Source organism: Dermochelys coriacea, chromosome 5 (assembly GCF_009764565.3).
Source record: "Dermochelys coriacea isolate rDerCor1 chromosome 5, rDerCor1.pri.v4, whole genome shotgun sequence".
NCBI classification, from domain to species: Eukaryota; Metazoa; Chordata; order Testudines; family Dermochelyidae; genus Dermochelys; species Dermochelys coriacea.
This window is the reverse complement of record NC_050072.1, coordinates 17,028,279-17,053,179: the sequence shown is the minus strand read 5'-3', so window position 1 is coordinate 17,053,179 and position 24,901 is coordinate 17,028,279. Positions and strand designations below refer to the sequence as shown.

The 24,901-nt window shown below is 49.4% G+C and overlaps 1 protein-coding gene across 3 annotated transcripts; it reads right to left on the bottom strand.

Moving 5' to 3' along the window:
- Window positions 1–696: 696 nt before the first annotated feature.
- On the bottom strand, window positions 697–22,153 carry ELAC1 (elaC ribonuclease Z 1). Of its 3 annotated transcripts, none has more exons than XM_038402789.2 (4): window positions 22,132–22,153; window positions 7,050–7,273; window positions 3,745–4,212; window positions 697–2,017 (listed from the first exon to the last, which is right to left on the bottom strand). In XM_038402789.2, exons 2-4 carry the CDS (start codon window positions 7,204–7,206, stop codon window positions 1,548–1,550), a joined length of 1,095 nt encoding a protein of 364 aa, XP_038258717.1. In that variant the 5' UTR covers window positions 7,207–7,273; window positions 22,132–22,153; the 3' UTR covers window positions 697–1,547. The 3 variants fall into 3 exon arrangements, with proteins under 3 accessions (XP_038258717.1, XP_043370919.1, XP_043370920.1); XM_043514984.1 differs by lacking the exon at window positions 22,132–22,153 and adding an exon at window positions 21,729–21,796 and having other exon boundaries at window positions 7,050–7,271; XM_043514985.1 differs by lacking the exon at window positions 22,132–22,153 and adding an exon at window positions 21,749–21,766 and having other exon boundaries at window positions 7,050–7,271.
- Window positions 22,154–24,901: the final 2,748 nt, after the last annotated feature.

Genomic DNA, 24,901 nt, shown 5'->3' with positions numbered 1-24,901 from the left:
GCAGTTACTTTCTCAAGTATACATAAGAAGGTTTCAAAATCATAGCTTAGAACAAATTATTTTGTTCCAAATCTTTCACAGATGTGGTTTGTTAAATTAGACCTTGTACTGATATCAATAGGCTTATAAAAGTTTGCATATAGTGTAGTTAAAATGACATGATTTTTTAATTTCTTTACCTATGTTATTAACATCTTAATGAAAATTTTAGTTCAGTTTGTTACTATGCACTTCAGTTACTGTACTGTTCATCTTGTACAATGAAAGTCAGTTTCTCTTGCAGGTTCTTGGTGTACCCATGCTTGTGTTTCAGACACTACATGAGAATGTTTCAAAATGCTGAACACAAAAAACAACCCCAGGGAAAAAACGCTTTGCATGGCCTTAGACAGCATATTTTGTTTGTTTGTCTACAAAACCCATAATTTTAATTCTGAGCCAAATTTAAATCTACAGTGTCCTTTTAAAAGCTAGGGAGTACAGTCAACCATTTATCTGTGTGGTGAAGTTTCATTGACATGAGTGATCTCTTCAAGCAAATAGATGTCAGGTATAGTCAAATAGACACAATAAATCCTGCAGGAAGTTAGACCAGACCCTTGCAGTCTCTTCTAATCTTATGGTTCTATGAAATACAGTAAGCATATTAATTTGTAGTATTTCTGAACATTAGTGATAAGAGTAATTTACAAAACATGTGGCATAGTTATCAATACTTTATTAGTTTATGCAATATTCCTTTTACATAAAATCATGTAAATAATTATTGACAATATTTTATACAAAAGCTCACGAGAGGTTGAGAAGTTAAAAAATATCTACTTTGCTATGCCACTAAGATTTACAAAGGATTGTAAATAAGAGGCAAAAAATGCAAAGTTCTATTTTAAGACTTAAGACGAGAGAATCTGAAGTTCTAATAAAAGTGTCTAGTGTTTGGAAGATTTCTGCCTATACAGTTAAGTTTTCCAGACTGTTTGGCTAAATACCTGTATCAATCACCAAAACACTTAATTCCAAAAAGATAAGTTAAAGGCATTCCATATACTTTTAAAATAAAGTTATTTAGATTTGCAGCTACAGGTTTAAATGATCAATAAATATTTTGCTTTGTCTCCATATGTTTGAATACTTGCATTTATATAAACCTAAGAATGAGTTTATTTCCCCTCCTTGCTTAGATAGCTGCACACCTATTTCACTTAAGGCAGTGAGTTTGACTACCTATCTGCTTTTCCATCTCCCTTCTTCCTAGGCAAGTTAACAGCAATACCATTCTATAAGGGCCCATTTCTCATAGGTGCAGAACACCTTCAACTGCCATTAAAGTTGTTGAGGCACTCAGCATCTTACAGAGTTAAGCCTTAAAACTCTATAGCAAGTAAATCCAGCACTTAGTCATTCTCTAGCAACTGAGCATGTCACCTTAGCAATTCAACTTCTTTATTCATCTGGAAACTGAGGAACCAATTTGGATACCTGAAGCCCTAGCTGTAAACTCACAGTCCCACAGCAAGCTAATTTGTGTGGTATTATCAAGCTAGATGCTACTTCTGCTTTTTCCCTGGAATTTCTATTGTCATAAAATCCTCAGCTAAAGTTACTTCTTGACCATTTAACGCTGATTCAGCTTGTCTCTTCAGTTCCGTGACATCAATCTCTCCTTCTCCAATCTGACCAGCTGGTTTATACCTCTGACTGAAGTGAGTCAGAACCAGTTTCTTAACCTTACACAACTTTGCAAATTCAGCTGCCATTTTTGGAGTGCTATGACCATGCTCTTTGGCTTTGTCCATTTGGGTGTCATCCAATGTGGCTTCATGAACTAACAGATCTGCTTCGTAACAGAGTTTCATTGCTCCATCTCCAACCACACCCGAACAGTCACCTAAAATACAAATTTTTCTTCCAGGAATAGGCTCATCCAAGACATCTGAAGGAGAAATGGTTACTCCATTTTCTAAGACAACCGTAACACCATTCTTCAGTTTCCCATATATAGGACCTGGCTGAACTCCTAGAAAGTTAAGCCAAAAGTGTCTAGTTAGTTTTAGTGTTTTGAAAATAAACACTGCTCATATTTCAATGCAGTATCTGACAAATTTTACATTTAACCTATTCTTAAGGCATGGTTTTCTTGCAAATTAAGTATTAGGGTGTGGTAAAATGGGAATTTTCTTTAATATTTTTATGAATCCTATGTGCGCCTCACTTTCTCTCTATCATTGCATTGCTACCCAGTGGGAGCAAAAGGATTAAACGTTGCTCTTGCACCAACACAGGAGACATAAGCATGTATCACCTCGCTGTCTGGGTGGAATGAATAGTCATTAAGGAACTGGTTGAAACTGATCCAGATCAACAGAGAGAGAGCCCAGAGAGACAACAGGTAGTACCAAAGATTGAACAATCACTTCCTCTCAGCAGGGAAGCTGAAGAATAACCCAAGCTCTGGCAGTAGGGCTCTGAACTCAGCATGGCCCTGCCTGGAGAATAAAAAAGGACGGGAATAAATGTGGTCCTTCAGGGAATAAAATGTGGTCTTCTGGGTTTGGAAGAAGCTAGCTCACTACTGGGGAACTTATTAAGTAAATCAGAGAGAGATAGTGCCTGAAAATGGAGTTCACTACAGCATGGCTGGTGAACTATGGCTTCACCATAATGGACTATTCTTTAACATTTATTTCTCTATGCTAACCTAAGGACTTCCAATGCTGTGTTCAGCTGACTAATAAATCCTACTTTGCTTTTGAAAACACAGTTCGGGTGTCACTGCAAATACCAGCTCAAGTGCATTAGTCCCTGAAAAGCGTACAAGTCTCTAATCAGGAGTCTATCTCAGTTGGACTCACTGATTAGAACTCAATGGTGTGAAGCAAGAGTGCGAAGCCCCAGAAGTGCATCAGTAAGGCTGCATGGCGTATGCTGAAGGAAGAGAGAGATCTCTTGAGGTCTGGCACACTAAAGGGTATCTCAAAGAGTCTGTTCAGAAGCCGGTGGTTTAGCAACAATATTGTAGATCCATGACTTACAAAAACTAATGTTTCACTTATTTCATCAAGAGAACAAAATCTTTTAATTTTAGTAAGACGCTCTACTAACAGATTTTAAGTTGTGTATTCTGAAGCTGATACATCCCCCAAATACACTCTATTGCCACTTTTATGATCTCTTCCTCATGTAAGCCCTTAATAAAGGTTCTAGAAAGGGAAGCTTGGTTTTTACCCCTCTAATGATCAAACTAGTATACATTTGTAGGGAAAAAAATAAGTTCTAGAATATCAAACTTTCCTTTTGTGAAGAATAAAGTGTCCCATTTCAGAATGTATTACAGACAGATGCGCACTGTTCTGATTCAGTAAGGTTCTTTGCAAAAGTTTTCAGAAGACACTCTGGCTATTAGTGAAGAATATAATTTTGTTACAATTCCTGGCAATGTGAATCAGCTGTCAGCCTGAACACTGTGTATCTTGAATATCAATCACCTTATTGATGGATCCATTTTCAACAGTTATATTGTAACACTCTTGCTTACACACTATCAGAATAGGTGCCTTAGAAATTCTAATAAGGCATTTGGCAGTTAATGTAAGCATATAAGAAATGTAGTTAATCATATAGTTCTATTATGACTTTAAATGTACATCAATTACATCATAAGGACATTCATGAATAGATTTTAAGAAACAAAGTAATATCCACAAGTCATAAGAATTAAAGGAAAAAATAAATGAAGCTAGTTACCAAGGTCTTTTAGCTTCTGTGCATTGAGTTTACCAGTCCGCTGCTTCTCCTCCACTAAAAATCCAAAGGAAGGAATACGGTGAAATAATCGAAATGCTTTCATAATGAATTGCTGATTGTTGACCAATGTGTAGGAGTTTTCTACAGGATCCAGATGGAGCGTTCTCCCTTGCACTTCTTTGGAAGAGACTTCATCTCTGTCAACGTAAGATAGTTCTTTAAATTCTTCTGCAGGGCACTGATCTGGTGTAGGTACCAGTTCATGAACCACATATGGAAAAACAAGTTGCGAGTGGGACAGTTCCAGAGTTCTGCAAATGAAGTTTCGTAGTCCTAATGGTCCATAGATATGAACAGGTTGCTTGCTTGTAGAAGAACTACTCTGAAGACTAATTGTGCACAGGAGACCAGGAAGACCAAAAAAATGGTCCCCATGAAGATGAGTTATGAATATCTTAGTAATTCTACCTATGATTAAAACAAAAAGACACCATAGTAAGTGTGCTGAATGACAATTACACTCACAGCAGCAAAATTAGAACTGGTTGAAAAATGCCAATTATATTGTGGGAAATTTACAAAAAACTTAGTTCCCAATTTTTTTAAAACCAAAACAAACGAAGAAGTGACTTTTTAATTGAATTTTTTTTCACTTTTTATTTTTTCTATGAAAATTTGAAAAATGTGAACTAAAATTACATTTGTCACTGTTTTTGTTTTGGTTGACAAGCCATTTTTTCCCAAAGGTTTGTGTGATTTAAAGTTTAGATCAAAATATATTTTAAGAGCAAAGAAACTAAGAAAAATTGACTAATATGGTGATCTTTGCTGCATTAAAATGCAAACAAGTTTTGGATGGGGGCTGCAGTTTGTCATACCATATGAAGACTGTGGGCCAGTGAGAACCACTGGGTGAACTTCTGCCTTTGTTCTAGTTTCTAGTTCATTCCAAACATTCATCTACTCTGACCTTCTGTTTTATCACAGGCCACTCCCAATCACCCATGAATTGAGCCCAATAACTTGTGTTTGTCTAATGCATATGTTCCAGAAAAGGTTACAGTCTTGATCTGAAAACTTCAGGAAATGAGTAATTCATCAATTCCCTTGGTGGTTTGTTCAAATGGTTAATCACCCTCCCTGTTAATTTGTGCCTTCTTTCTAATTTGGCTTCAGTTTCCAGCCACTGGTTCTCGTTATATACCTTTCTTTGCTAGATTAAAGGGCCCTTTACTACCCAGTATTTTCTTCCTGTTGTGAAGGTACCTATAGATTAATCTTCTTGTAGATAAACTACACAGCTCTTTAGATCTCACTGTAAGGAATTTTCTCCAGCCCTCAAGTAATTTTTTGTGGCTTTTTCTGTACCCTCAGCAATTTTTCAACATTTTATTTAAAGTGTCAGTATCAAACCTGGACACAATATTCCAGCATTGCTCTCACCAATATCAAATACAGAGGTTTTAAAAAAAATTGCATCCCTACTCCCACTCATTACTCCCATTTATACATGAAAGGATTGCATTAGCCCTTTTTCCACAGAATTGAACTGGGAGCTTATGTTGCATTGCTTGTCTACTATGATGAATAACTAATTTTCAGAGTAACTGGCTTTCCAGGATACAGTCCCCCATTCTGCATTCCTAGATGTATAACTTCGCATTTGGCTGTAAAATGCATTTTGTCTGAATGAACCCAGCTTACCAAGCAATCCAGACTGCACTCTCTGACTACCCTGTCCTCATCATTGACCACTTTGTTATAATGTGCAGATTCTCAGCAGTGATTTTATATATAACTTTCACTTCACTGATGAAAGCCTTGAATAGCATTGGACCTAGCATTGATCCCTGTGGGACCCCACTAAAATACCCCCATTCGATGATGATCACCCATTGACAGCTGCTTTTTGAGATGTGTCAGGCAGTTCTTAATCCACTTAACTTGTGCTCTCTTGATATTGTATATTACTAGTTACTTTTAATCAGAAAGTACCATGGTATTAAGTCAAATACCAAAGTATATTACATATATGAATTCACATTTGTCAACCAAATTTGTAATTTCAAAGAATAACTAAGATTATTTGAAAAGACCTAACTTCCATAAAACTATCCTGAATGGCATTAATTATATTCCCATCCTTAAACTCTTTATTAATTGAATCCCATCAACTTTTTGATTATTTTGCCTGACATTGATAGTGGGCTAATCAGCCTATAGTTATATTAATGTCATCCCACTTCTCCTTTTTGAATACTGGCACAACATGAGCACTTTTCAAGTCTTCTGTAATTTTCCCAGTATTCTAAGATTTATTAAAAAATAATGTTAGCAGTACATAGACCCTCAGCCAACTCTTTTAGGACTCTTAGGTGCAAGTTATCCAGGCCTGCTAATTTAAAAATGTTTATCACTAATAGATAATGTCTATCATCCTCATTAGCTACTAATAGACTGGAAAGAACTTCATTTTTATGTGATAGGAATACCTCATCCTGCTTCTTTCCAAATATAGAACAGAAATATCTATTGAACCCTTTTCTGCAATATCAATAATTTTACCATCCCCATCTAGTGATGAGCCTATGCAACTGCCAAGATTTCTTTTGTTTTTACTTAAACAAACATGAAAACAAATAATGTACAATCAGCAGCACACTCAGTGTTTATTTGTTTTGATATTAAATTAAGTTCCATGCTAATCCCTTATGCAGTTTTTGAGATGCCATAGTTTTTGGTATGGACAACACAAATGCACTGTAAAAGTCACAAGGGAAAGGTGAATATTTTGGCCACTAGGTAGAAAGAAGTTAGGGTTTTTGAAACTTGCACAGGTACTGGGAGTGTTTTGGGATAAGCAGATATAACAGCAAATAATTTTAAGTGGTCATGAAATAATTAATGTTAATGTTGACATGTCCATCAATATCTGTAGCTTTCTGAATACCCCATTAAAGTGAACAGGACCATTCATACGTCAAGCTATTGTTTCAATCTGCCTGCAGACTCAGAATATGGCAGTGAATAGGTTTAAATTTAGTTCATTTTTGGAAATTATAATCATGAAGGCTAGAAGCTTGTATTAGATTAAAGCTTATGTTCTGGAGAACAATTCTGCAACAAAGGGTGATAAAGGAGAATTTCATAGCAAGTTCAAATGGTCCCACCTAAAATACAGTAATTAGAGAGGTTCACTCATATTTACAGAGGTCTTCAGACAATGTGAGCCTGAATAGAAAAGGTATTTCATTTGGACTGTATGAAGATTTTTCTCTCTCAAGATAACTTTCAATTGCACTGACCTGCTTTAAGATGGCTTTTCATAAATTGTGTTTGAGTTCCCTCTCCACAATCAAATAGCCAGCATTCTCCTTCACTACGAACGACTAAAGCTGAAGCTCCTCTTGTTGGAGATGGATATGCTGAGCCTGTTCCCAGAAAAGTTATATCCATGGACATTATGCCCAAGTCAGCGTACCACCCAAAACAAATACATCACTGTAAGTCTATTGCACGTGCTTATTCTGCAGAGGGGAAAAAAAAACAACTAGTTGTGGCTTTGCTTTAAATAAGGGATGTCAAACTCATTCTACTGCCTGGGTCAAATTACATTTTTTTAATGTAGTGCATGGATGGGCGTATAAATTTAGGACTACCCTTTCCAATTCACAACATATCTCCCAGTGATGTTAATGAGGTCTGCACAAAGGTGAAGGGTAGAATATGGCTTTTATTTTGTAGCAAACCTTATTGTCCTCTTCAATATCAATTGGAAGGATAGTCTCATTGTCAGAAAGACAACACTACATTGGTTTATGCTCACTTTGCATTTGGAAGAGAAGAATCTCTTAGCAACAATGATGGCTAGAAATCTATGTGGGCCTGGTCTACGTTAGAAAGTTAAGTTGGTGTCAGTTAGGGTGTGAAAAATCCATACCTCTGCGTAGTGTAGTTAAGCCCACCTAACCCCTACCGTTAGGTCAACAGGCTTGTTTACACTTAAAGCGTGACAGCAGCACAGCCGAGCCACTGTAGTGCTTCAGTATAGACACTACCAATGCTGATGGAGGGGATTCTCCCTTTGGCGTAGGCAATACACCTCCTTGAGAAGCAGTAGCTATGGTCAACGGGGATTTTAGGTCAGCCTAACACTGCCCCTCAGGGGTGTGGATTTTTCACACCCCTGACTGACACAGTTAAACCGACCTATTTTCTAATGTAAACCAGGCCCTAGCTATCAACTCGCCGGGAGGTGGATTACCTATGCCAGCGGGAGAATCCCTCCTGTCAGTGCAGGTAATGTCTACATTGAAGTGCTACAGATATAGCTGTGCTGCTGAAGCATTTCTAGTGTAGATGTTGGTTTTAAAATGAAAGCAGAGATTCTACAAAATCTTTATATGGTATGCAAGCCATATGACAATGTTGAGTGGGTGAGCTGTTTGACACAGCTGTTTTAGTGGCAGTATTTTGTACAAATAGTTGTCATAAGTTGGTTTTGTTTGTTTCTCCTTTACACTGTCAGAAGGAAGTTGTCTTATGTTTATAGATGTGATCTGAGTGTATGTGCCATTTGCATGTTCCATTAAAAGCAGTCCAGAGACTGTTAGCAGAATATTGTAAATTGTATTCATGCTTTATGTTGCATATTTGCATTCTCTTAAGTTAATAATTTAAAAACTTAATTTTCAAAATTTATTTTCAGACATTTCCACAGCCTTGTAAACAATACAAATTTTGAGTATTTCAATAATTAAGTCTTTGCCCTAGGGAGGGATGAGGGGGGAAAGGAAATCTAATCTGCCTACCATTAAAGCTACTTCAAAAGGTATTAAAATGAAAATACCCCACACAGCCAACCACATTTAGTTGTATCAAAAGAAATGAACCATTATTTCCTAACAAGCTATAACGATTCTCTCCATTTCAGTTCAATAGTCCATTACCTCACCATATTAACAGGATTCCCTGCAGGATGGTAGAAGATAGCATGTTATTAATCTGAACCTGATTACACTATCAGTTACCTTGTTGAAATAAAAGTACTATAGCTCCAGAGAAGTCAGAAATAAAAGAATTGCTTTGTATATAATAGCAACTATAAATACACAAAGGGCTACATTCTTTTATAACAATGTAGGCATGTCCAATTGATCAATAACTTCTATGTTGAGGTAAGAGTCCAATACAGTTGTTCGCAAAAAGAAAAGGAGTACTTGTGGTACCTTAGAGACTAACAAATTTATTAGAGCATAAGCTTTCGTGAGCTACAGCTCACTTCATTGGATGCATTACATCCGATGAAGTGAGCTGTAGCTCACGAAAGCTTATGCTCTAATAAATTTGTTAGTCTCTAAGGTGCCACAAGTACTCCTTTTCTTTTTGCGAATACAGACTAACACGGCTGCTACTCTGAAACCAATACAGTTGTTAAAATTCAAATGGGTTTTTGCCATTGACTTCAATGGGAACAAATTGCACTCCCCCACCCCTCTTCAAGGTACTACCCCAGTAACATGTTCAGTAATTATGTGCTTAGGTGTTTAAATCAGTCCAATATTGTACAGAACATATTTTCAGATAAGATATAGAATCAGAGTTCTAGCAACCAGTATTCATTAGAGATCTCAAGTCACTTTTGGGAAAGAGAATGTTAAATTCACTACATGAACCATAAAATGACCATGGATAAGTTTAGGCTGGAAATGAGAAGGTTTTTAGCCATCAGAGGACTGAGGTTCTGGAACAACCTTCCAATAGGCATAGAGAGGCAAATACCCTAACTAGTTTTAAGATGAAGCTTGATAAGTTTATGAATGGGAATACACAATGGGTAACTTGTGATAGCAGGTGATTGGACTCGATGACCCAGGAGGTCCCTTCCAGTCTTATGCTCCTATGACTTATAGCAGCGTTTTTCAAAGTACGCGTCACGACCCGGTATTGGATGGTGGAATGTCAGGCACTAGGTCGTCTTGCTGATTCAAATGATAATGATTGTTGCTGCACAGCAGCTCTAAAGGCCTACGCAGCAAGGACCTGGAGAAGAGAGAGGTAGCAGGTGGGTGGGAATTGGGGAGGGAAGCAAGTTGTGGCTAGCAGGGCTGCTGCAGGCCTCTCCCCTGGCCCCGGAGGAGCTCGCTGCTGCTGACAGGGAGAGAGGGACCTTTGCCCTCAGGGCTCCATGCTGAGGAAGAGAGAGGCTCTTTCCCCAGAACTAGCTACTGCCAGCAGGGAGAGGGCTGGGGGGAATCGTCTGGCCCAGCCTGGGGGGAGCCTGCCTGCACCCCAAACTCCTCATCCCTGGCCCCACTCCAGAGTCCACACCCCCAACCAGAGCCCTCACCCCTGCATCCCAACCCTCTGGCCCAGCCATAAGCCACTTCCTGTACCCTGAATCCCTCATCCTCAGCTCCACCCTAGAGCCCTCACCTCCATACCTCACCCTCTTCCCTACTCTGGGCCACCTCCCACACTCCTTACCATAGGCTTATTAAGGCTAGTGTCTAGTATTAGTTACGTAAAGAGGGTTAAATTGGAACATATTGCATTAAACCACTGACTTACAGGAACCTTTCAGAGTAGCAGCTGTGTTAGTCTGTATCTGCAAAAAAACGAGGAGGATGTGTGGCACGTTAGAGACTAACAAATTTATTAGAGCATAAGCTTTCGTGGGCTACAGCCCACTTCATCGGATGCACAGAATGGAAAATATAGTAAGATACAGATATATATACTGTGACGGGGCAAGGCCAGATGGCTATAGAAAAGTAGTTTTACTGGGATCCGGGAAGTGGGCGGGCGAAGCCCGTCCACTGCTAAAGGATCCACCCCAGCCTAAAAGGGGGATTCACAGGACCTAGATACCCAAAAAATTCCGGGAGACAGCTAATGAAATAACAGGGACAGGAATGTGGTCAACGGGTCAAACGAAGGGAACCGGACGGGGAAACCAAGCAGAGAACCCCGGACAGCACCCACTGCTCCTAAAAGGCATCAAGGGAATCAGAGGACGCCGCCCAGAGGAACTCTGCCCGGATACATGAACGGACCGAGGATCGGAAATAGGCCCCACACTCACAGGAGACTCCATCAGCCAAACTCCTCACTCTGGTTTTATAGATGGCCATTTTAGATAGGGTCAGGAGGAGGCTGACCAGGAGATCCCGTGACTTTGTGGGGCCATGGATAGGGAGTGCATAAATAAGAAGGTGAGAGAAGTGCAACCAAAAACGTAATAAAATATTGGTGAGGAGCCGGAATAGGGGCTGCAGCCTGGCACACTCCAAGTATATATGTGCCAGGGTATCCCTCACGCCGCAAAAGGGGCATATGTCTGGGATTGAGGTGAACCGCGCCAAGTACACGCCCGTGCTCTTGGCTCCGTGAAGGAGCCGCTAACTGACATCCCCGGCGGGCCATGGAACTAAGGTGGAATATAGGCTGGCCCACCAGGGCTCCTCACCCTCCAAAGATGGCAGGAGGTCCCGCTATTTTGTATCGGGGCAGGACACGATGGTGAGGGCATGAAGGGTGTGGAGCACGAGCGTGTATAGATGTTTTCTTGGCGCGGTTTGAAAGCAGACCGGCTGCAACTAGTGCAGCCGGCTTCCATTGAAGGGGTCGGTTGGGTCCACGGGGCAGGGGTCCAATTAAAAGGTCTGGCGGGCCTGGGGTAGCGGGTGGGCGGGGCATGCCCTCGTGCAGGACCTGGTCGAGATAAAGCGGCCTTCACCTCCTGAAGTATGCGCTGGGGAGTACAAAGTCTGGAAATCACCATGCGCTGAGAGAGCATCAGGGAATCCAGCCAGTCTCCCTGGTCATAGTTCAGGAGGTCTCTGACTCTTGTGACCTCTGCCAGGACCAACCTCTGGCGCACTGCGCGGGACTCTGCCACCTGCACACGAAGCTGGGGGTTGTGTACCAGGGGCTCCGCGAGGAGATCTGTCCCCTCGGTAGCCGCCACGGACCTGGTCATTGTAAAGAGTTTCCAGGTCCAGAGGAGGTCCTGGTAGAAGACCGGCAGCCCGGAGAGGTCTCGCGGAAGACCTCTCGAATGGAGATAAAGGAGCTGCCGGTCGTATCGGAGCCCTTGGAAGCGGCACAGGAAGGTGTGTGCCAGTATGCTCCACGCCGGACTACCTGCACCATAAAGGAGCCTCTGCAGGGCCTGGAGGCGGAAGACATGGACTGAGTAAGTGGACATTTCAGGCCCTGCCCTCCCTCCTCCAGAGGTAGATGGAGAACCCCTGCAGGGACCCAGTGCAGTCCTGACCAAAAGAACTCCAGAATTCATGTCCGGAGGTTGGCCAGGAAACCCGGGGCCAGGACCAGGGTGTTGAGCCGGTACCAGAGCATGGACAGGACTAGTTGATTCAGCACCAACGCTCTCCCTCGAAGGGAGAGGCACCGGAGTAGTCATGTCCATTTCCGGAGCCGCTCTATCACCCCGCCCTCTAAATTCTGCCAGTTCTCCGGCGAAGAGGGATGCGTGGCAGAAAGGTAAACGCTGAGATAGAGCACCGGATGGCCTGAAGCGCGGGTGGGAGGGAGCTCGCCTGCCACCAGTCCCCTAACACCAAGCCAGAGCTCTTGACCCAGTTGACCCACGTGGAGGAGGCTGCTGAATAGATGGCTTGGCAAGCCTCCATCTGCGCCAAGTCGCCCGGGTCCTGGACCACGAGGAGCACGTCATCAGCGTATGCCGACAGGACCAGCCGCAGCTCTGGCTCCCGCAGCACCAACCCTGTCAACCTCCTTCGGAGGAGACAGAGAAAGGGCTCGATCGCCAGGGCGTACAGCTGGCCCAAGAGGGGGCACCTCTGCCATACTCCTCGCCCGAAGCTGACCGGTTCGGTCAAGGTCCAGTTGAGCCTGACCAAACACTCTGCAGAGGCATACAGCGCCCGGAGAAAACCCACAAACTGGGGTCCGAAGCCAAACGCTTGCAGAGTGCTCAGGAGATACCCGTGATCCACCCAGTCAAACGCCTTCTCCTGATCTAAGGACAGGAGGGCGAACGACACACCATCCCTACACCCAAGTTCCAAAAGGTCCCGGACCAGATATAGGTTGTCGAAGATGCTGCGGCCCGGGATGGTGTAGGTCTGTCTGGGTGGACCACGTCCACCAGCACGGACCCTAGCCGCAGTGAGATGGCTTTTGCCACGACTTTGTAGTCTGTGCTGAGGAGCAAGATGGGACGCCAATTTCATAAATCGCGGAGGTCCCCCTTCTTTGGCAATAAGGCGAGCACGGCTCGCCTGCACGAAAGAGGGAGGACCCCGCTCTGCAAAGTCTCGGCCCAGACGGTGACTGGGTCTGGGCCCAGGATGTCCCAGAACACTCGGTAGAACTCGCGGTCAGCCCGTCCATGCCCGGAGATTTATTGGTTGGCATGCGACGGAGGGCTTCCGAGAACTTGGCCAGAGTGAGAGGCAGCTCTAGCTGGTCTCGGTCGACCGTGCTGACGGTCGGGAGCTCCTCCCAGAGCACTCTGCAAGCGTTAGGATCTGTCGGATCTGGGGAGAAAAGGCTTGCGTAGAAGGCTCTCGCCCTCCCGCACATCTCCACCGGATCCGTGAGGGGGGTGCCATCTTCTGCCAGTAGGCAGATGACATGCTTGTTAGCCCCCCTCTTTTTCTCCAGGGCATAGAAGAAGCGGGAGCCGCGATCCATCTCCCGAAGGAGACGGATGCGGGATCGAACAAAGGCACCCTGGGCCCGATGGTCCTCGAGGGTCCAGAGCTCCTCCTGCTTCTCCCGGCACGCTCCGCAGAGGGGTGGATCCTCGGGGCTGGTGGCCAAACGCCTCTCCAGCTCCAAGACTCCTGTTCCAACTGCCCTATTGCCGCATCCCTCCATCAGCTGGCGCCCCGGGTGTAGTCACGGCAGAAGAGCCGGGTGCGCACCTTTGCTAGGTCCCACCACTGCCACGCTGCTGCCCTCACCAGGCCAGCCAGAACTCCCGGAAGGACGCCACGAAGCACGCATCCTCCAGCAAGCTGTTGTTAAAATGCCAATAGGCCGGCCCCGGCCTCTCCACGCAGAGGGAGGCTGTCACGGTGGCTAAATGATGGTCAGAAAATGGGGCCGGCCGGATGCTGGAGGAGTGGGCTCGTGAAAGATGAAAGCGTGATAAATAAATGCGGTCCAACCAGGAGTGGCGCGACCGATGGGCCTCCACCCAGACAAAGGTGAACGTGGAAGTGTCATCCGGGTGGTGGTCGTGCCAGAGGTCCACCAGGGAGTGGTGTTCGACTATCTCCTGGAGGACGGCGGCGGCAGCCGGGCTCTGCTCGGTCCCCGAGCGGTCCCACTCCTCGAGGGTGATGTTAAAGTCCCATCCCAGGACCAGGCACTCATGAGGATCCAAGGTGCCGAGGAAGGCGGACGCCTGCTGAGAGAATTACAGCTGCTCCGGGCTCGCTGCCGGGGCATAGATGTTGATGAGGTTGACTACGAGCCCCTCCATGCGGATCCAGAGGTGCAGCAGGCGGCCCTGCACAGCCTCGGTGACCCCCAGCACCTCGGGCCGTAGGTCGGGGGAGAACAGGGTCGCCACTCCAGCCGTACGAACTGTGAGATGGCTAAAGTAGACCCTGTCCCCCCAATCCAGCTGCCAGCTGTCTTCGGCAGTTGGATCCGTATGGGTCTCCTGCAGAAAAACCACAGAGTACCCCCCCTCCCGAAGGAAGGAGAGCACCTGGGACCTGCAGAGACCCATCCTACAGCCGCGGGTGTTCAATGTTGCGATGGTAAGAGGTGCCATGAGGAGGGCTGGGGGGGGGATCCTCGCCGGCAGGGACGCTCGCAGCTCCCGACAGGCCACGCAGCAGTCCGTGACCTACCCCGTAGGTGAGTAAGGAGTCACGGAAGAGGCGGACCCGCTGGTAGGCTGTGGCGCCCTGCCTCCCGGTCCTTTTACCCTCCCGCATGAGGGTCCTTGCTGCCCGGAGGATTTGATTAAAGTCCCCCCATCGCTGGAGAGCAAGCTGTACTTTGTTGCAGGAACCACGGACGTCTTCTAGAAACTCCCGCAACTCCTCGCGCAGCGCATGGGGGGCTGGGGTTACGGTCTCCTGGTTACTCCCCGACGGGGCCCTTGGTACAGCCCCATGGCCCGTGGCCCACCGAGACGGGCAGACAGGGTGCGGACCCCCGACGGGGCTCCTGATGGGTTGGCCTGAATGCTGGGGTGATAGGGGGCGGCGGAGGGAGGATAGCAGCCCCTGGTGGGTCGGGACGGGTAAACTCAAAGGCCGCTCCCTGGGAGTCATCTGTTGGAAAAGGGAAGGAGACAGCCCGAGGGGCGGCAATAACATCTCGGGAGGTGGACGGGATAGGGGCAGAGGCAAGGTTAGATGCGATATTCTGGGCTGGGAGAGGGCTCTCAGTGATGCCGGGTGCAAACTCTATGGTGGATTTGGCAGCCACGGCATCAGGAGGTGGACTCTATTCTGTAGGGCCCTCTCCCGGGAACGAGGTCGAATGCTCCTCACCAACGAGCGGTGCCCCTGGTGACTCAGGTCCCAGCTGCGTGGCACTGGCCGTCGCCTCAACAGGCTCAGCGGCTCTCAGCGGGGTGCCATCTGCAGCCGGATTGATGGAGGAGTCCAGGGGCTCCTCGAAGGTGGGAGCGGAAGCAACGGTTAGGGGGAGGGAACATGGGGAAAGGGGGGCTGTAATGAAATTGCCCAGATCGAGGCCTGCTGGCATAGGGTCATCCTCCCCCGGGTAACCAGGGTCAGACCCAGGGCCTCAATCTCCTCATATATGGACGGGAAATACGTTTCCACCACCCCGGGATGCTCCCCACTGGCACCTGATGCGACGGTTGCCTCGGGGCACACTGAGGTTTCAGATGGCGCCTCAGGGGCCTCAGAGGGGAAGGGCTCCCGTGGAGGGGAGATACTGCTTTCCAGTGCTGCCACGTCATCCCCAGCCGGCTCTGGTGGATGGAGCACACCCGTGGGTAGAGCGGAAGGCTCGGCATCGGTGCCCCCCTTCCTGGTCTTCTGGGGGGCCTCCGCGTCAGATGGAAGGAGCGGAGCTCGAGCCTTCTGCTTGCCCCACTTCCCCTGGACTAGGGCCCAGCCCTCCATGGTATCATCCGGGGGTTGGCTAGCAGGGGTTGTGTCAGGGGGCAGAGGCAATGGCTCAGGGACTCGAGGGGGTAACGGTGGGGCAGCACAAGGGAGGGAAGATTCCCCTTGGGGCGGGCCCTCTCCCATGCCCGGCAGTGTCCCTGCCGCACCCTCCTCCACAGGCCCCGCCAGATTGCAAGCAGCGGGGGCGGGGCTCTCCCGCTCGTCTGGGCATAGTTGGGGAGGTGCCCCTTGAGCCTGAGCGGGAGCAATGGTGGACTGGGAAGGAGGAAGGGTGGTTTCGGGCGCCGGGCAGCCAGGGGTGCCGGCGACATTGGGGCCGGTGCCCTGCCGGGGCTCGGGGGTCCCGGATGCCCCTTCTTCCCGGGCCAGGGGGCAGTCCCTCCTGACGTGCCCCATCGCCCGGCAGAGGTAGCACTGGGCCTCCCCCATGGAGTAATGCACCCGGTAATGGGCCCCCTGGTAGGGGACTAGGAAGGACCCCTCCAGTGCCTCTCCGTCACGCGCCGCCGGCGGCAGTTGAAGCTGCACTTGCCGGCGGAAGGAGAGGACGTGACGGAGGGCGGGGTCTTTGCAGCCCAATGGGAGAGGGCTGATGACAGAGATGGGCTTCCCCAAGGTAGAGAGGGCGGGTAACAGGGCGCCATTGGGGAGAAAGGGAGGGACGGAGGTCAGGACTAGGGGGATGCCCAGGTCCTCTAGCGGCTCCAAGGGACAAACACGCCCCCTACTGCCAGGCCCTTCTCCACCGCCTCCTGGGCGGCGGCCTCCGCTGTTAAGAAGAAGACAACCTTGCCATACATTTTGGAGGCCGCCACAATGGCCGTGGGCCCCACCACCCTCGCCAATGCCCGCACATAGGTCTCCACGTGGGGCGAGGCAGGCACCAGGAGGCAACAGACGCCGTGCTTCCTGGTCATGGTGGGAAAGGGGCCCCGGCCGCTATAGACAGTAATGGAGGTGCTGGGCAGGAGAGATGACGTAGCGGCAGGCGGGGGGGCTGCTGCCACCTGGGCGTACGGCCTGGGAGCCGGGGGAGGGACACCTGCAGAACTGGTGGAGGGAACAGCAGGGAGGGACGCCCCAGCCGGCAATGGGGCTGGGGCATTGGGGGCAGTCCCTGCCATGGAGGGCCTGGTCTTTTTAGCAGGGCCCTTCTTCTTCCCCTGGCCCTTCGCGCTGGCTGGGGGGGCTCCCCCGAATCTGAGCAGGTGAGAGATGTGGCAGCAGTGGAGGTCACCCCGGTGCCCGTCGCTGCTGGTGCCCCAGTGGGGGCAGTGGCACGTGGTTCAGCAACGGAGGTAGAAGCTTGGGGGGGTGACGGAGGGGTAGGCGGGGGAGGGGGAGCTCGGGCTGCTGGAGGGGTCCCACCCATCTCATCCCCCGCCATCATGAGCAGGGAGGGAAGGGGAGACACCAGAAGGAGGAGGGGAAAGGGGAAGCAGGTCGACCACTCCTCCCCGCTAGGCTGCAGGCAGGGGAGGAGGGCGCCAAAAGGGGTGGGCTGGATGGGGGGCAATCAGTGGTTAGGGGTCAGTCACCGACACAAGGTGGAATTCTGGCTCCTCTTGGTGCACTAGGGAAGGGGGGATACAACAACATTCGGGGTGCAGTGAAAAGGGTTGAAACTAAAATGGGGAGTTGCACAAGCACATGGGAGGGGGCATGGGCACACGGAGCGAGGGGCTAAGCGGTCTGGAGGTAGAAGAGGGAAACCAAGGGGCTAGCTTCAGAGGCTGGGGTGGGGCAAACAAACAAAGGCTGCAGAAGGAAATGTGTGGGGCAGGCAAACAAACTGAAGCTAGTAAGGGGGGGGTCTGGGGCAAAAGGGGGGGGCAAAGCTACAAATGGCAAATGGGGCAGGTAGTAAAGGGCAAAGCTGGGGGGTAGGCAGTCCGGGGGGGGGCATGTGCACCCACGTGCGCTTGCCCAAGTCTTTTTAGGCTGGCTGCTGCTTCTGGCCCAAAGGGTGAAAATAGGGCATGGCAAGCCCAGCAAGCAGCTGAGTCCAGAGGCAGGAGCTGAGGCAGATGGTATACAGCCAGTGGGGGTGGTGGAGGGGGCAGCGGTGGTGGTAGTAGTGGTGGGGGTTGGGGGGGACACACAGATGGATCGGGGGGCAGCTCCACGCCACACCCCATGTCCCTGGAAACACAGTCAAGACCCCCACAAGAGCACAGTTTGAAAGTTACTCAGTCTTAGGGCCCCCTCCACGGTGGTCTGCAAAGTCTCTAGGTGCCCCCCCACTGGTAGATGGTCCTCTTCTCCTCCTCCTCGGGGCTTCAGCAGCTCCAGCCAGCAGACTCCACAGCAGCAGCAGCAGCTGCTCCAGGAACTCCAGGTGGCGGTCCAGAGAGGCAGAAAAGACCCCTCTCAGGTGGTGGTGATGGTGGTGGTGTCCACAACAGCAGTGGCTGGGGTCCCTCACTCCTCCTCTTTGGGGAGTGGGCTAGCATGTCATGTTTCTAAAAGGTCAGCTACCATAGCTGATACTATTAGGGTGCCTGGGCTGGAGCCTGGAGCAGAGGGTTCCCCCCCCACACACCTTTGCCCCCTGTTTAATCACTGAGGCTGGGAGACAACAGAGACTGTGCAAGGAAGGATAACTTCTTCTCACCTCCCTCACTGGCTTATGATGAAAATGGCTCAGTAGACTGTGACCCTTGTCCCTAGAGAAAGAAGGGTTATGTGGAGGGTCACAGTGAGCCTCTGAGCCTAGTGAAATCTGCCAGGAAATGCGGGACCCATGGAAGCAAGGACAGAGCTTTGTCGCAACATACACACACACAGATAAATTGGAAGTTACCATACAAACTGTGAGAGGCTAATTAGTTAAGAAGAGCTATTATCAGCAGGAGAAAAAACTTTTGTAGAGATAATCAAGATGGCCCATTTAGACAGTTGACAAGAAGGTGTGAGGATACTTAAGTTAAGGAAATCATTCAATATGTGTAATGACCCAACCACTCCCAGTCTCTATTCAAACCCAAAAAGAAAAGGAGTACCGGTGGCACCTTAGAGACTAACAAATTTATTAGAGCATAAGCTTTTTTTCCACCAAATGCATCCGATGAAGTGAGCTGTAGCTCATGAAAGCTTATGCTCTAATAAATTTGTTAGTCTCTAAGGTGCCACCGGTACTCCTTTTCTTTTTGCGAATACAGACTAACACGGCTGCTACTCTGAAACCTGTGATTATTCAAACCCAAGTTAATGGTATCTAGTTTGCATATTAATTCAAGCTCAGAAGTTTTGCATTGGAGTCTGGTTTTGAAGCTTTTCTGTTGCAAAATTGCCTCCCTTAAATCTTTTACTGAGTGGCCAGAGATGTTGAAGTGTTCTCCTACCAGTTTTTGAATGTTATGATTCCTGATGTCAGATTTGTGTCCATTTATTCTTTTGTGTAGAGACTATCCGGTTTGGCCAATGTACATGGCAGAGGGGCATTGCTGGCACATGATGGCGTATATCACACTGGTAGATGTGCAGGTGAACAAGCCCTTGATGGCGTGGCTAATGTGATTAGGTCCTATGATGGTGTCACTTGAATAAATATGTGGACAGAGTTGGCACCAGGCTCTGTTGTAAGGACAGGTTCCCGGGTTAGTGTTTTTGTTGTGTGGTTGCTGGCGAGTATTTGCTTCAGGTTGGGGGGGCTGTTTGTAAGCGAGGACTGGTCTGCCTCCCAAGATCTGTGAGAGCGAGGGATCATTTTTCAGGATAGGTTGATGATGCGCTGGAGAGGTTTTAGTTGGGGGCTGAAGGTAACAGCTAGTGGCGTTTTTTTTTTGTTGGGGCTGTCTTATAGTAGGTGACTTCTGGGTACTCTTCTGGGTCTGTCAATCTGTTTTTTCACTTCAGCAGGTGGGTATTGTAGTTTTAAGAATGCTTGATAGAGATCTTGTAGGTGTTTATCTCTGTCTGACGGATTGGAGCAAATGTGGTTGTATCTTAGAGCTTGGCTGTAGACAATGGATCGTGTGATGTGTCCTGGATGGAAGCTGGAGGCATGGAGGTAAGTATAGCGGTCAATAGGTTTCCGGTATAGGGTGGTGTTTATGTGGCCATCGCTTATTATTAGAGCATAAGCTTTTGTGGGCTACTGCCCACTTCATCGGATGCATAGAACGGAATGTATAAAGGGTGTGTGTGTGTGTGTGTCGTTGCTATACAAACTGTGATGCCTTAAATTCTCCCTGCAGTTTCAATTCTTCACTTTCTACATTAAGCAGGTTCTGCGGATCACAGAACCTTTTTCAGAAGAGGCCGTATCTCAGTGATGGGGAAATGCATCCGATGAAGTGAGCTGTAGCTCACGAAAGCTTATGCTCTAATAAATTTGTTAGTCTCTAAGGTGCCACAAGTCCTCCTTTTCTTTTTGTGAATACAGAGTAACACAGCTGCTACTCTGAAACCTTCTTATACTGTGTACTTCCTTTATAAAACGGCTTTCAGATCCTTCAGGATGAAACAATATAGAAGCTTATATAATTTAGTTGGAAAACCAAAAAAGACGAAACCCCCATGCTATTATGATACAAGTACAAGACTTTCTCCCTCACATCTTTACAGGCACAATGCTGAGTCTTTCTGAAAATGGAGCAAGTTTGACTATGCCCCATACCAGCTAATGGCAGCATTCCACTGGTGATAACCAAGCTGCCCGAGGCAAGGGTTTTCTCAGGGTTAGTACAAACCTAAGAGCTGCAGCGTATATGCATCTCCAACCTACTCCTCTTCCGATCTACACAGGTGTGAGAAGATTGCAATAAGAAAAGGAGTACTTGTGGCACCTTAGAGACTAACAAATTTATTAGAGCATAAGCTTTCTTGAGCTACAGCTCACTTCATCGGATGCGGTTTTCCTCCTTTCCCCCCCTGCTGCTGGTGATGGCTTATCTTAAGTGTTTCAGAGTAGCAGCCGTGTTAGTCTGTATTCGCAAAAAGAAAAGGAGTACCGGTGGCACCTTAGAGACTAACAAATTTATTAGAGCATAAGCTTTCGTGAGCTACAGCTCACTTCATCGGATGAAGTGAGCTGTAGCTCACGAAAGCTTATGCTCTAATAAATTTGTTAGTCTCTAAGGTGCCACCGGTACTCCTTTTCTTTTTATCTTAAGTGATCACTCTCCTTACAGTGTGTATGATAAACCCATTGTTTCATGTTCTCTGTGTGTGTATATAAATCTCTCCTTTGTTTTCTCCACCAAATGCATCCGATGAAGTGAGCTGTAGCTCATGAAAGCTTATGCTCAAATAAATTTGGTAGTCTCTAAGGTGCCACAAGTACTCCTTTTCTTTTTGCGAATACTGACTAACACGGCTGCTGCTCTGAAACCTGTCAAGATTGCAATAGTATCCTTCGAAGTCATGCAATTATAGGGACCAACCTGCTCATCCCATGGGGGTTTAAATGCTTTAAGGGGAGCCCATGGCTCTTCGCCGTACCTCTACCTGCACCACTGTGCGGGTAGGAAGAGTCCTATCGCAACAGCCAATCCATCCATAGGGAAAGCGTCATACATGTTTCACAATACCAGCTGGCCAACGCGACTGCACCGATCACTTCGTTCTGCCCGCATGCAAGTCGCGACACTCCTTCCATGATTTCAAATGCATCCGATGCAGTGAGCTGTCGCTCACGAAAGCTTATGCTCTAATAAATGTGTTCGTCTCTACGGTGCCACGAGTCCTCCTTGTCTTTTGGCGAATACAGACTAACACGGCTGCTACTCTGAGACCTTCCCTAATTTCAGTCCCTTTCTAAAATACACAGGGACGGTCACTAAAAATATACCGGACCAACTGACAAGGGGAAGGGGGAGGTAGTGGAGCGTGCACCGGTTTCTCCAAAGCCCCTCACGGACACCGAGCCGGGGGAAGAGAGAGATGACTTCGTGGCAGCCTTTAATGCAGGCGGGCCCAGGTTTTCTTGGGCCTTGTAATGAGGACGCTAAGCTGGGATCAGCCCTACCAGCGCCAGCCCCCTTCGCAGGCCGCGAGGAGGCGCCAGCCCCAAAGGGAGCCCCGGCGGGCCCAGCCCCCTTCGCACCCCGCCAGGAGCGGGCCGCGGGCGGGCCCGGCCTTCCCCGCGCCCGGCCGCGGCAGGGGTTCCCGGCCCGCGCCGGAGGGGGCCTGCTCTCCCCAGCAGCCCAGGCCCGTCTCCGCGGGCCGCAGGGACCCCGCGGCTCCCCGCCTCCTCACGCGAGGGGGCCGCAGGGGGGGGGCAGGCGGAGCCCGCGCCCGCCACGCGCCGCCACGCGCCGCGCCTCCTACCTCCCGCCCCGCCGCCGCCGCCGCCGCCGAGGAGGAGGAGGAGGAGGCGGGGCTGGGGGCGGTGCCCTCGGGCGGGGCGGGGCGGGGGGGGGGCGCGCTGGCTGGTGCCGCCGCGGCCCAGTCAGCCAGTGGGGCGAGGAGCGGGGAGGTGAAAGGGGCCCCAGCGAGTGGGGCTGGGGAAGCGGTGACGGAGAGGGTCGTGGGGGGTGGCAGCGGGCGTCAGCCACTGGAGTCGGAGGGACGGTGGGGGTCGGCGACGGGGGTGGGGTGATGGGGAAGGTCAGCGGGTGGGGTGGGGTGATGGAGAGGGGCGGGGAGGGTCAGGGGGCGGGGTGGCGGAGGGGCTCAGCGATGGGGATGGGGTGGCGGTGGGGGTCAGTGACTGGGTTGGGGTGATGGGGAGGGGCAGCGGGTGGGGTGGCGGAGGGGCTCAGTGATGGCGGTGGGGGTCAGTGACTGGGTTGGGGTGATGGGGAGGGTCAGCGGGTGAGGTGAGGGGAGGGTCAGCGGGTGAGGTGGCGGAGGGGCTCAGCGATGGGGGGGTGGCGGTGAGGGTCAGTGACTGGGTTGCGGTGATGGGGAGGGTCAGTGGGTGGGGTGGGGTGATGGAGAGGGGCAGAGGTGGCGGTAGGGGGTCACTGACTGGGTTGGCGTGGTGTGTGACGGCGAGGGTCAGCGAGTGGGGTGGCGGAGGGGCTCAGCGACGGGGGTGGGGTGGTGGTGGGGGTCTGACTGGGGTGGCGGAGGGGGTCAGTGACTGGGTTGGGGTGATGGGGAGGGTCAGCGGGTGAGGTGGCGGAGGGGCTCAGCGATGGGGTGGCCGTGGGGGTCAGTGACTGGGTTGGGGTGATGGGGAGGGTCAGCGGGTGGGATGGGGTGATGGAGAGGGGCAGAGGTGGCGGTGGGGGGCACTGACTGGGTTGGCGTGGTGTGTGACGGCGAGGGTCAGCGAGTGGGGTGGCGGAGGGGCTCAGCGACGGGGGTGGGGTGGTGGTGGGGGTCAGTGACTGGGTTGGGGTGATGGGGAGGGTCAGCGGGTGGGGTGGCGGAGGGGGTCAGTGACTGGGTTGGGGTGATGGGGAGGGTCAGCGGGTGAGGTGGCGGAGGGGCTCAGCGATGGGGATGGGGTGGCCGTGGGGGTCAGTGACTGGGTTGGGGTGATGGGGAGGGTCAGCGGGTGGGATGGGGTGATGGAGAGGGGCAGAGGTGGCGGTGGGGGTCACTGACTGGGTTGGCGTGGTGTGTGACGGCAAGGGTCAGCGAGTGGGGTGGCCGAAGGGCTCAGCGACGGGGGTAGGGTGGCGGTGGGGGTCACTGACTGGGTTACAGTGATGGAGAGGGTCAGGGATGTGTTAGGGTCAGTGAGTGGGGTGGCGGAGGGGCTCAGCGATGGGGTGGGGGTTGGGGAGGGTCAGCGGGTGGGGTGAGGTGATGGGGAAGGTCAGGGAGTGGGGTGTGATGGTGGAGAGGAGCGGGGGTGGTGGTGGGGGTCACTGACTGGGTTGGCATGGCGCGTGACGGCGATGGTCAGCGAGTGGGGTGGCGGAGGGGCTAAGCGACTGGGATGGGGTGATGGGGCACAGTGGTGGGCAGTGGTACAGAGGGTCAGTGACTGAGGTAGGTGGGTGAATGGCTGGGGCAAGGGTGGGTTCTGACACTGAAATAAACTTCCCCACTGTAGGATTTGATCCTTTTTGCACCTTCATCATTTTCAAAAACCCGAGGGCTGAGCTACAGCCCCCAGTGTTGGCTGTGAACACCAGGCCTCATAATGCCCCCTGTGAAATCCGTGGGGATTTGTAATGACCCATGGGAAGGCTGGGAGCATTCAGACAGCCCTAATAGGAACAGCAGTGCCCCCTTAGTGCTGTGTGGAGAGCATCCTGAGAGCTGCAGGAATAGCTGAGTACCATAGAACTGCTGTGACAGCCAGACTGTCAGCCACTTTCAGGCTTTGTCTTTATTGCCAAAAAGGTGGAGTTTACCATCATATAATTAACCAGTTAGTTATTTTGCTGTAAAATTGTAGGAGAAACAAGACACCTGTAGGTTTTACCGCCAGGTAGCTAGGTGAATTCAATGCTGTCTTCCCCCACGTTTGGTTAACCTCACTAGTTTATTAATTATCATTATTTATATTATAGCACGTAGGAGCCCCAGTCATGGACCAGGACATGGTTGTGCAAGGCTCAGGATAAACACAGAAGAAAAAGAAAGTCCCTGCCCTCAAATAGCTTACAATCTACTTATTGTGGTTTACTTTAGGGTAAATCTACAGATGCATTGTCTCTACTAGGATTTTACAGCAGGATAGCCCATAGGGTTGCCAACCCTCCAGAATTGTCATGGAATCTCCAGGAATTAAAGATTAATTTTTAATTAAAGACAATGTCATATTATGAAACCTCCAAGAATTCATGCAACCACAGTTGATTAACAGCCCATGATAAAAAACACTTCTTTTGTTTTATTTTAGCAAAGATGAAAATGCCTGTTATGCTATGTACCAGAACTTCATGGCGACATTGCTAAAATGCTTGTCGCTCCAAAAATGCAGGACCTTGCTACAGCTATTTATGTTAGCAAGCCATTCTGATTTCATCCACACTATTGGGCAGTGATAAACATACATACATACATACATACTAGTCAGTTCATTGCATAGTTCTGGGAACTTTGGCTGTGTATACGTTCTGCATTGGTGATGGTAATTTCTATATATCATTTCTGTTTTGTTCAATTTTAACCGAGATGACTCCAGTCAAAAGTAA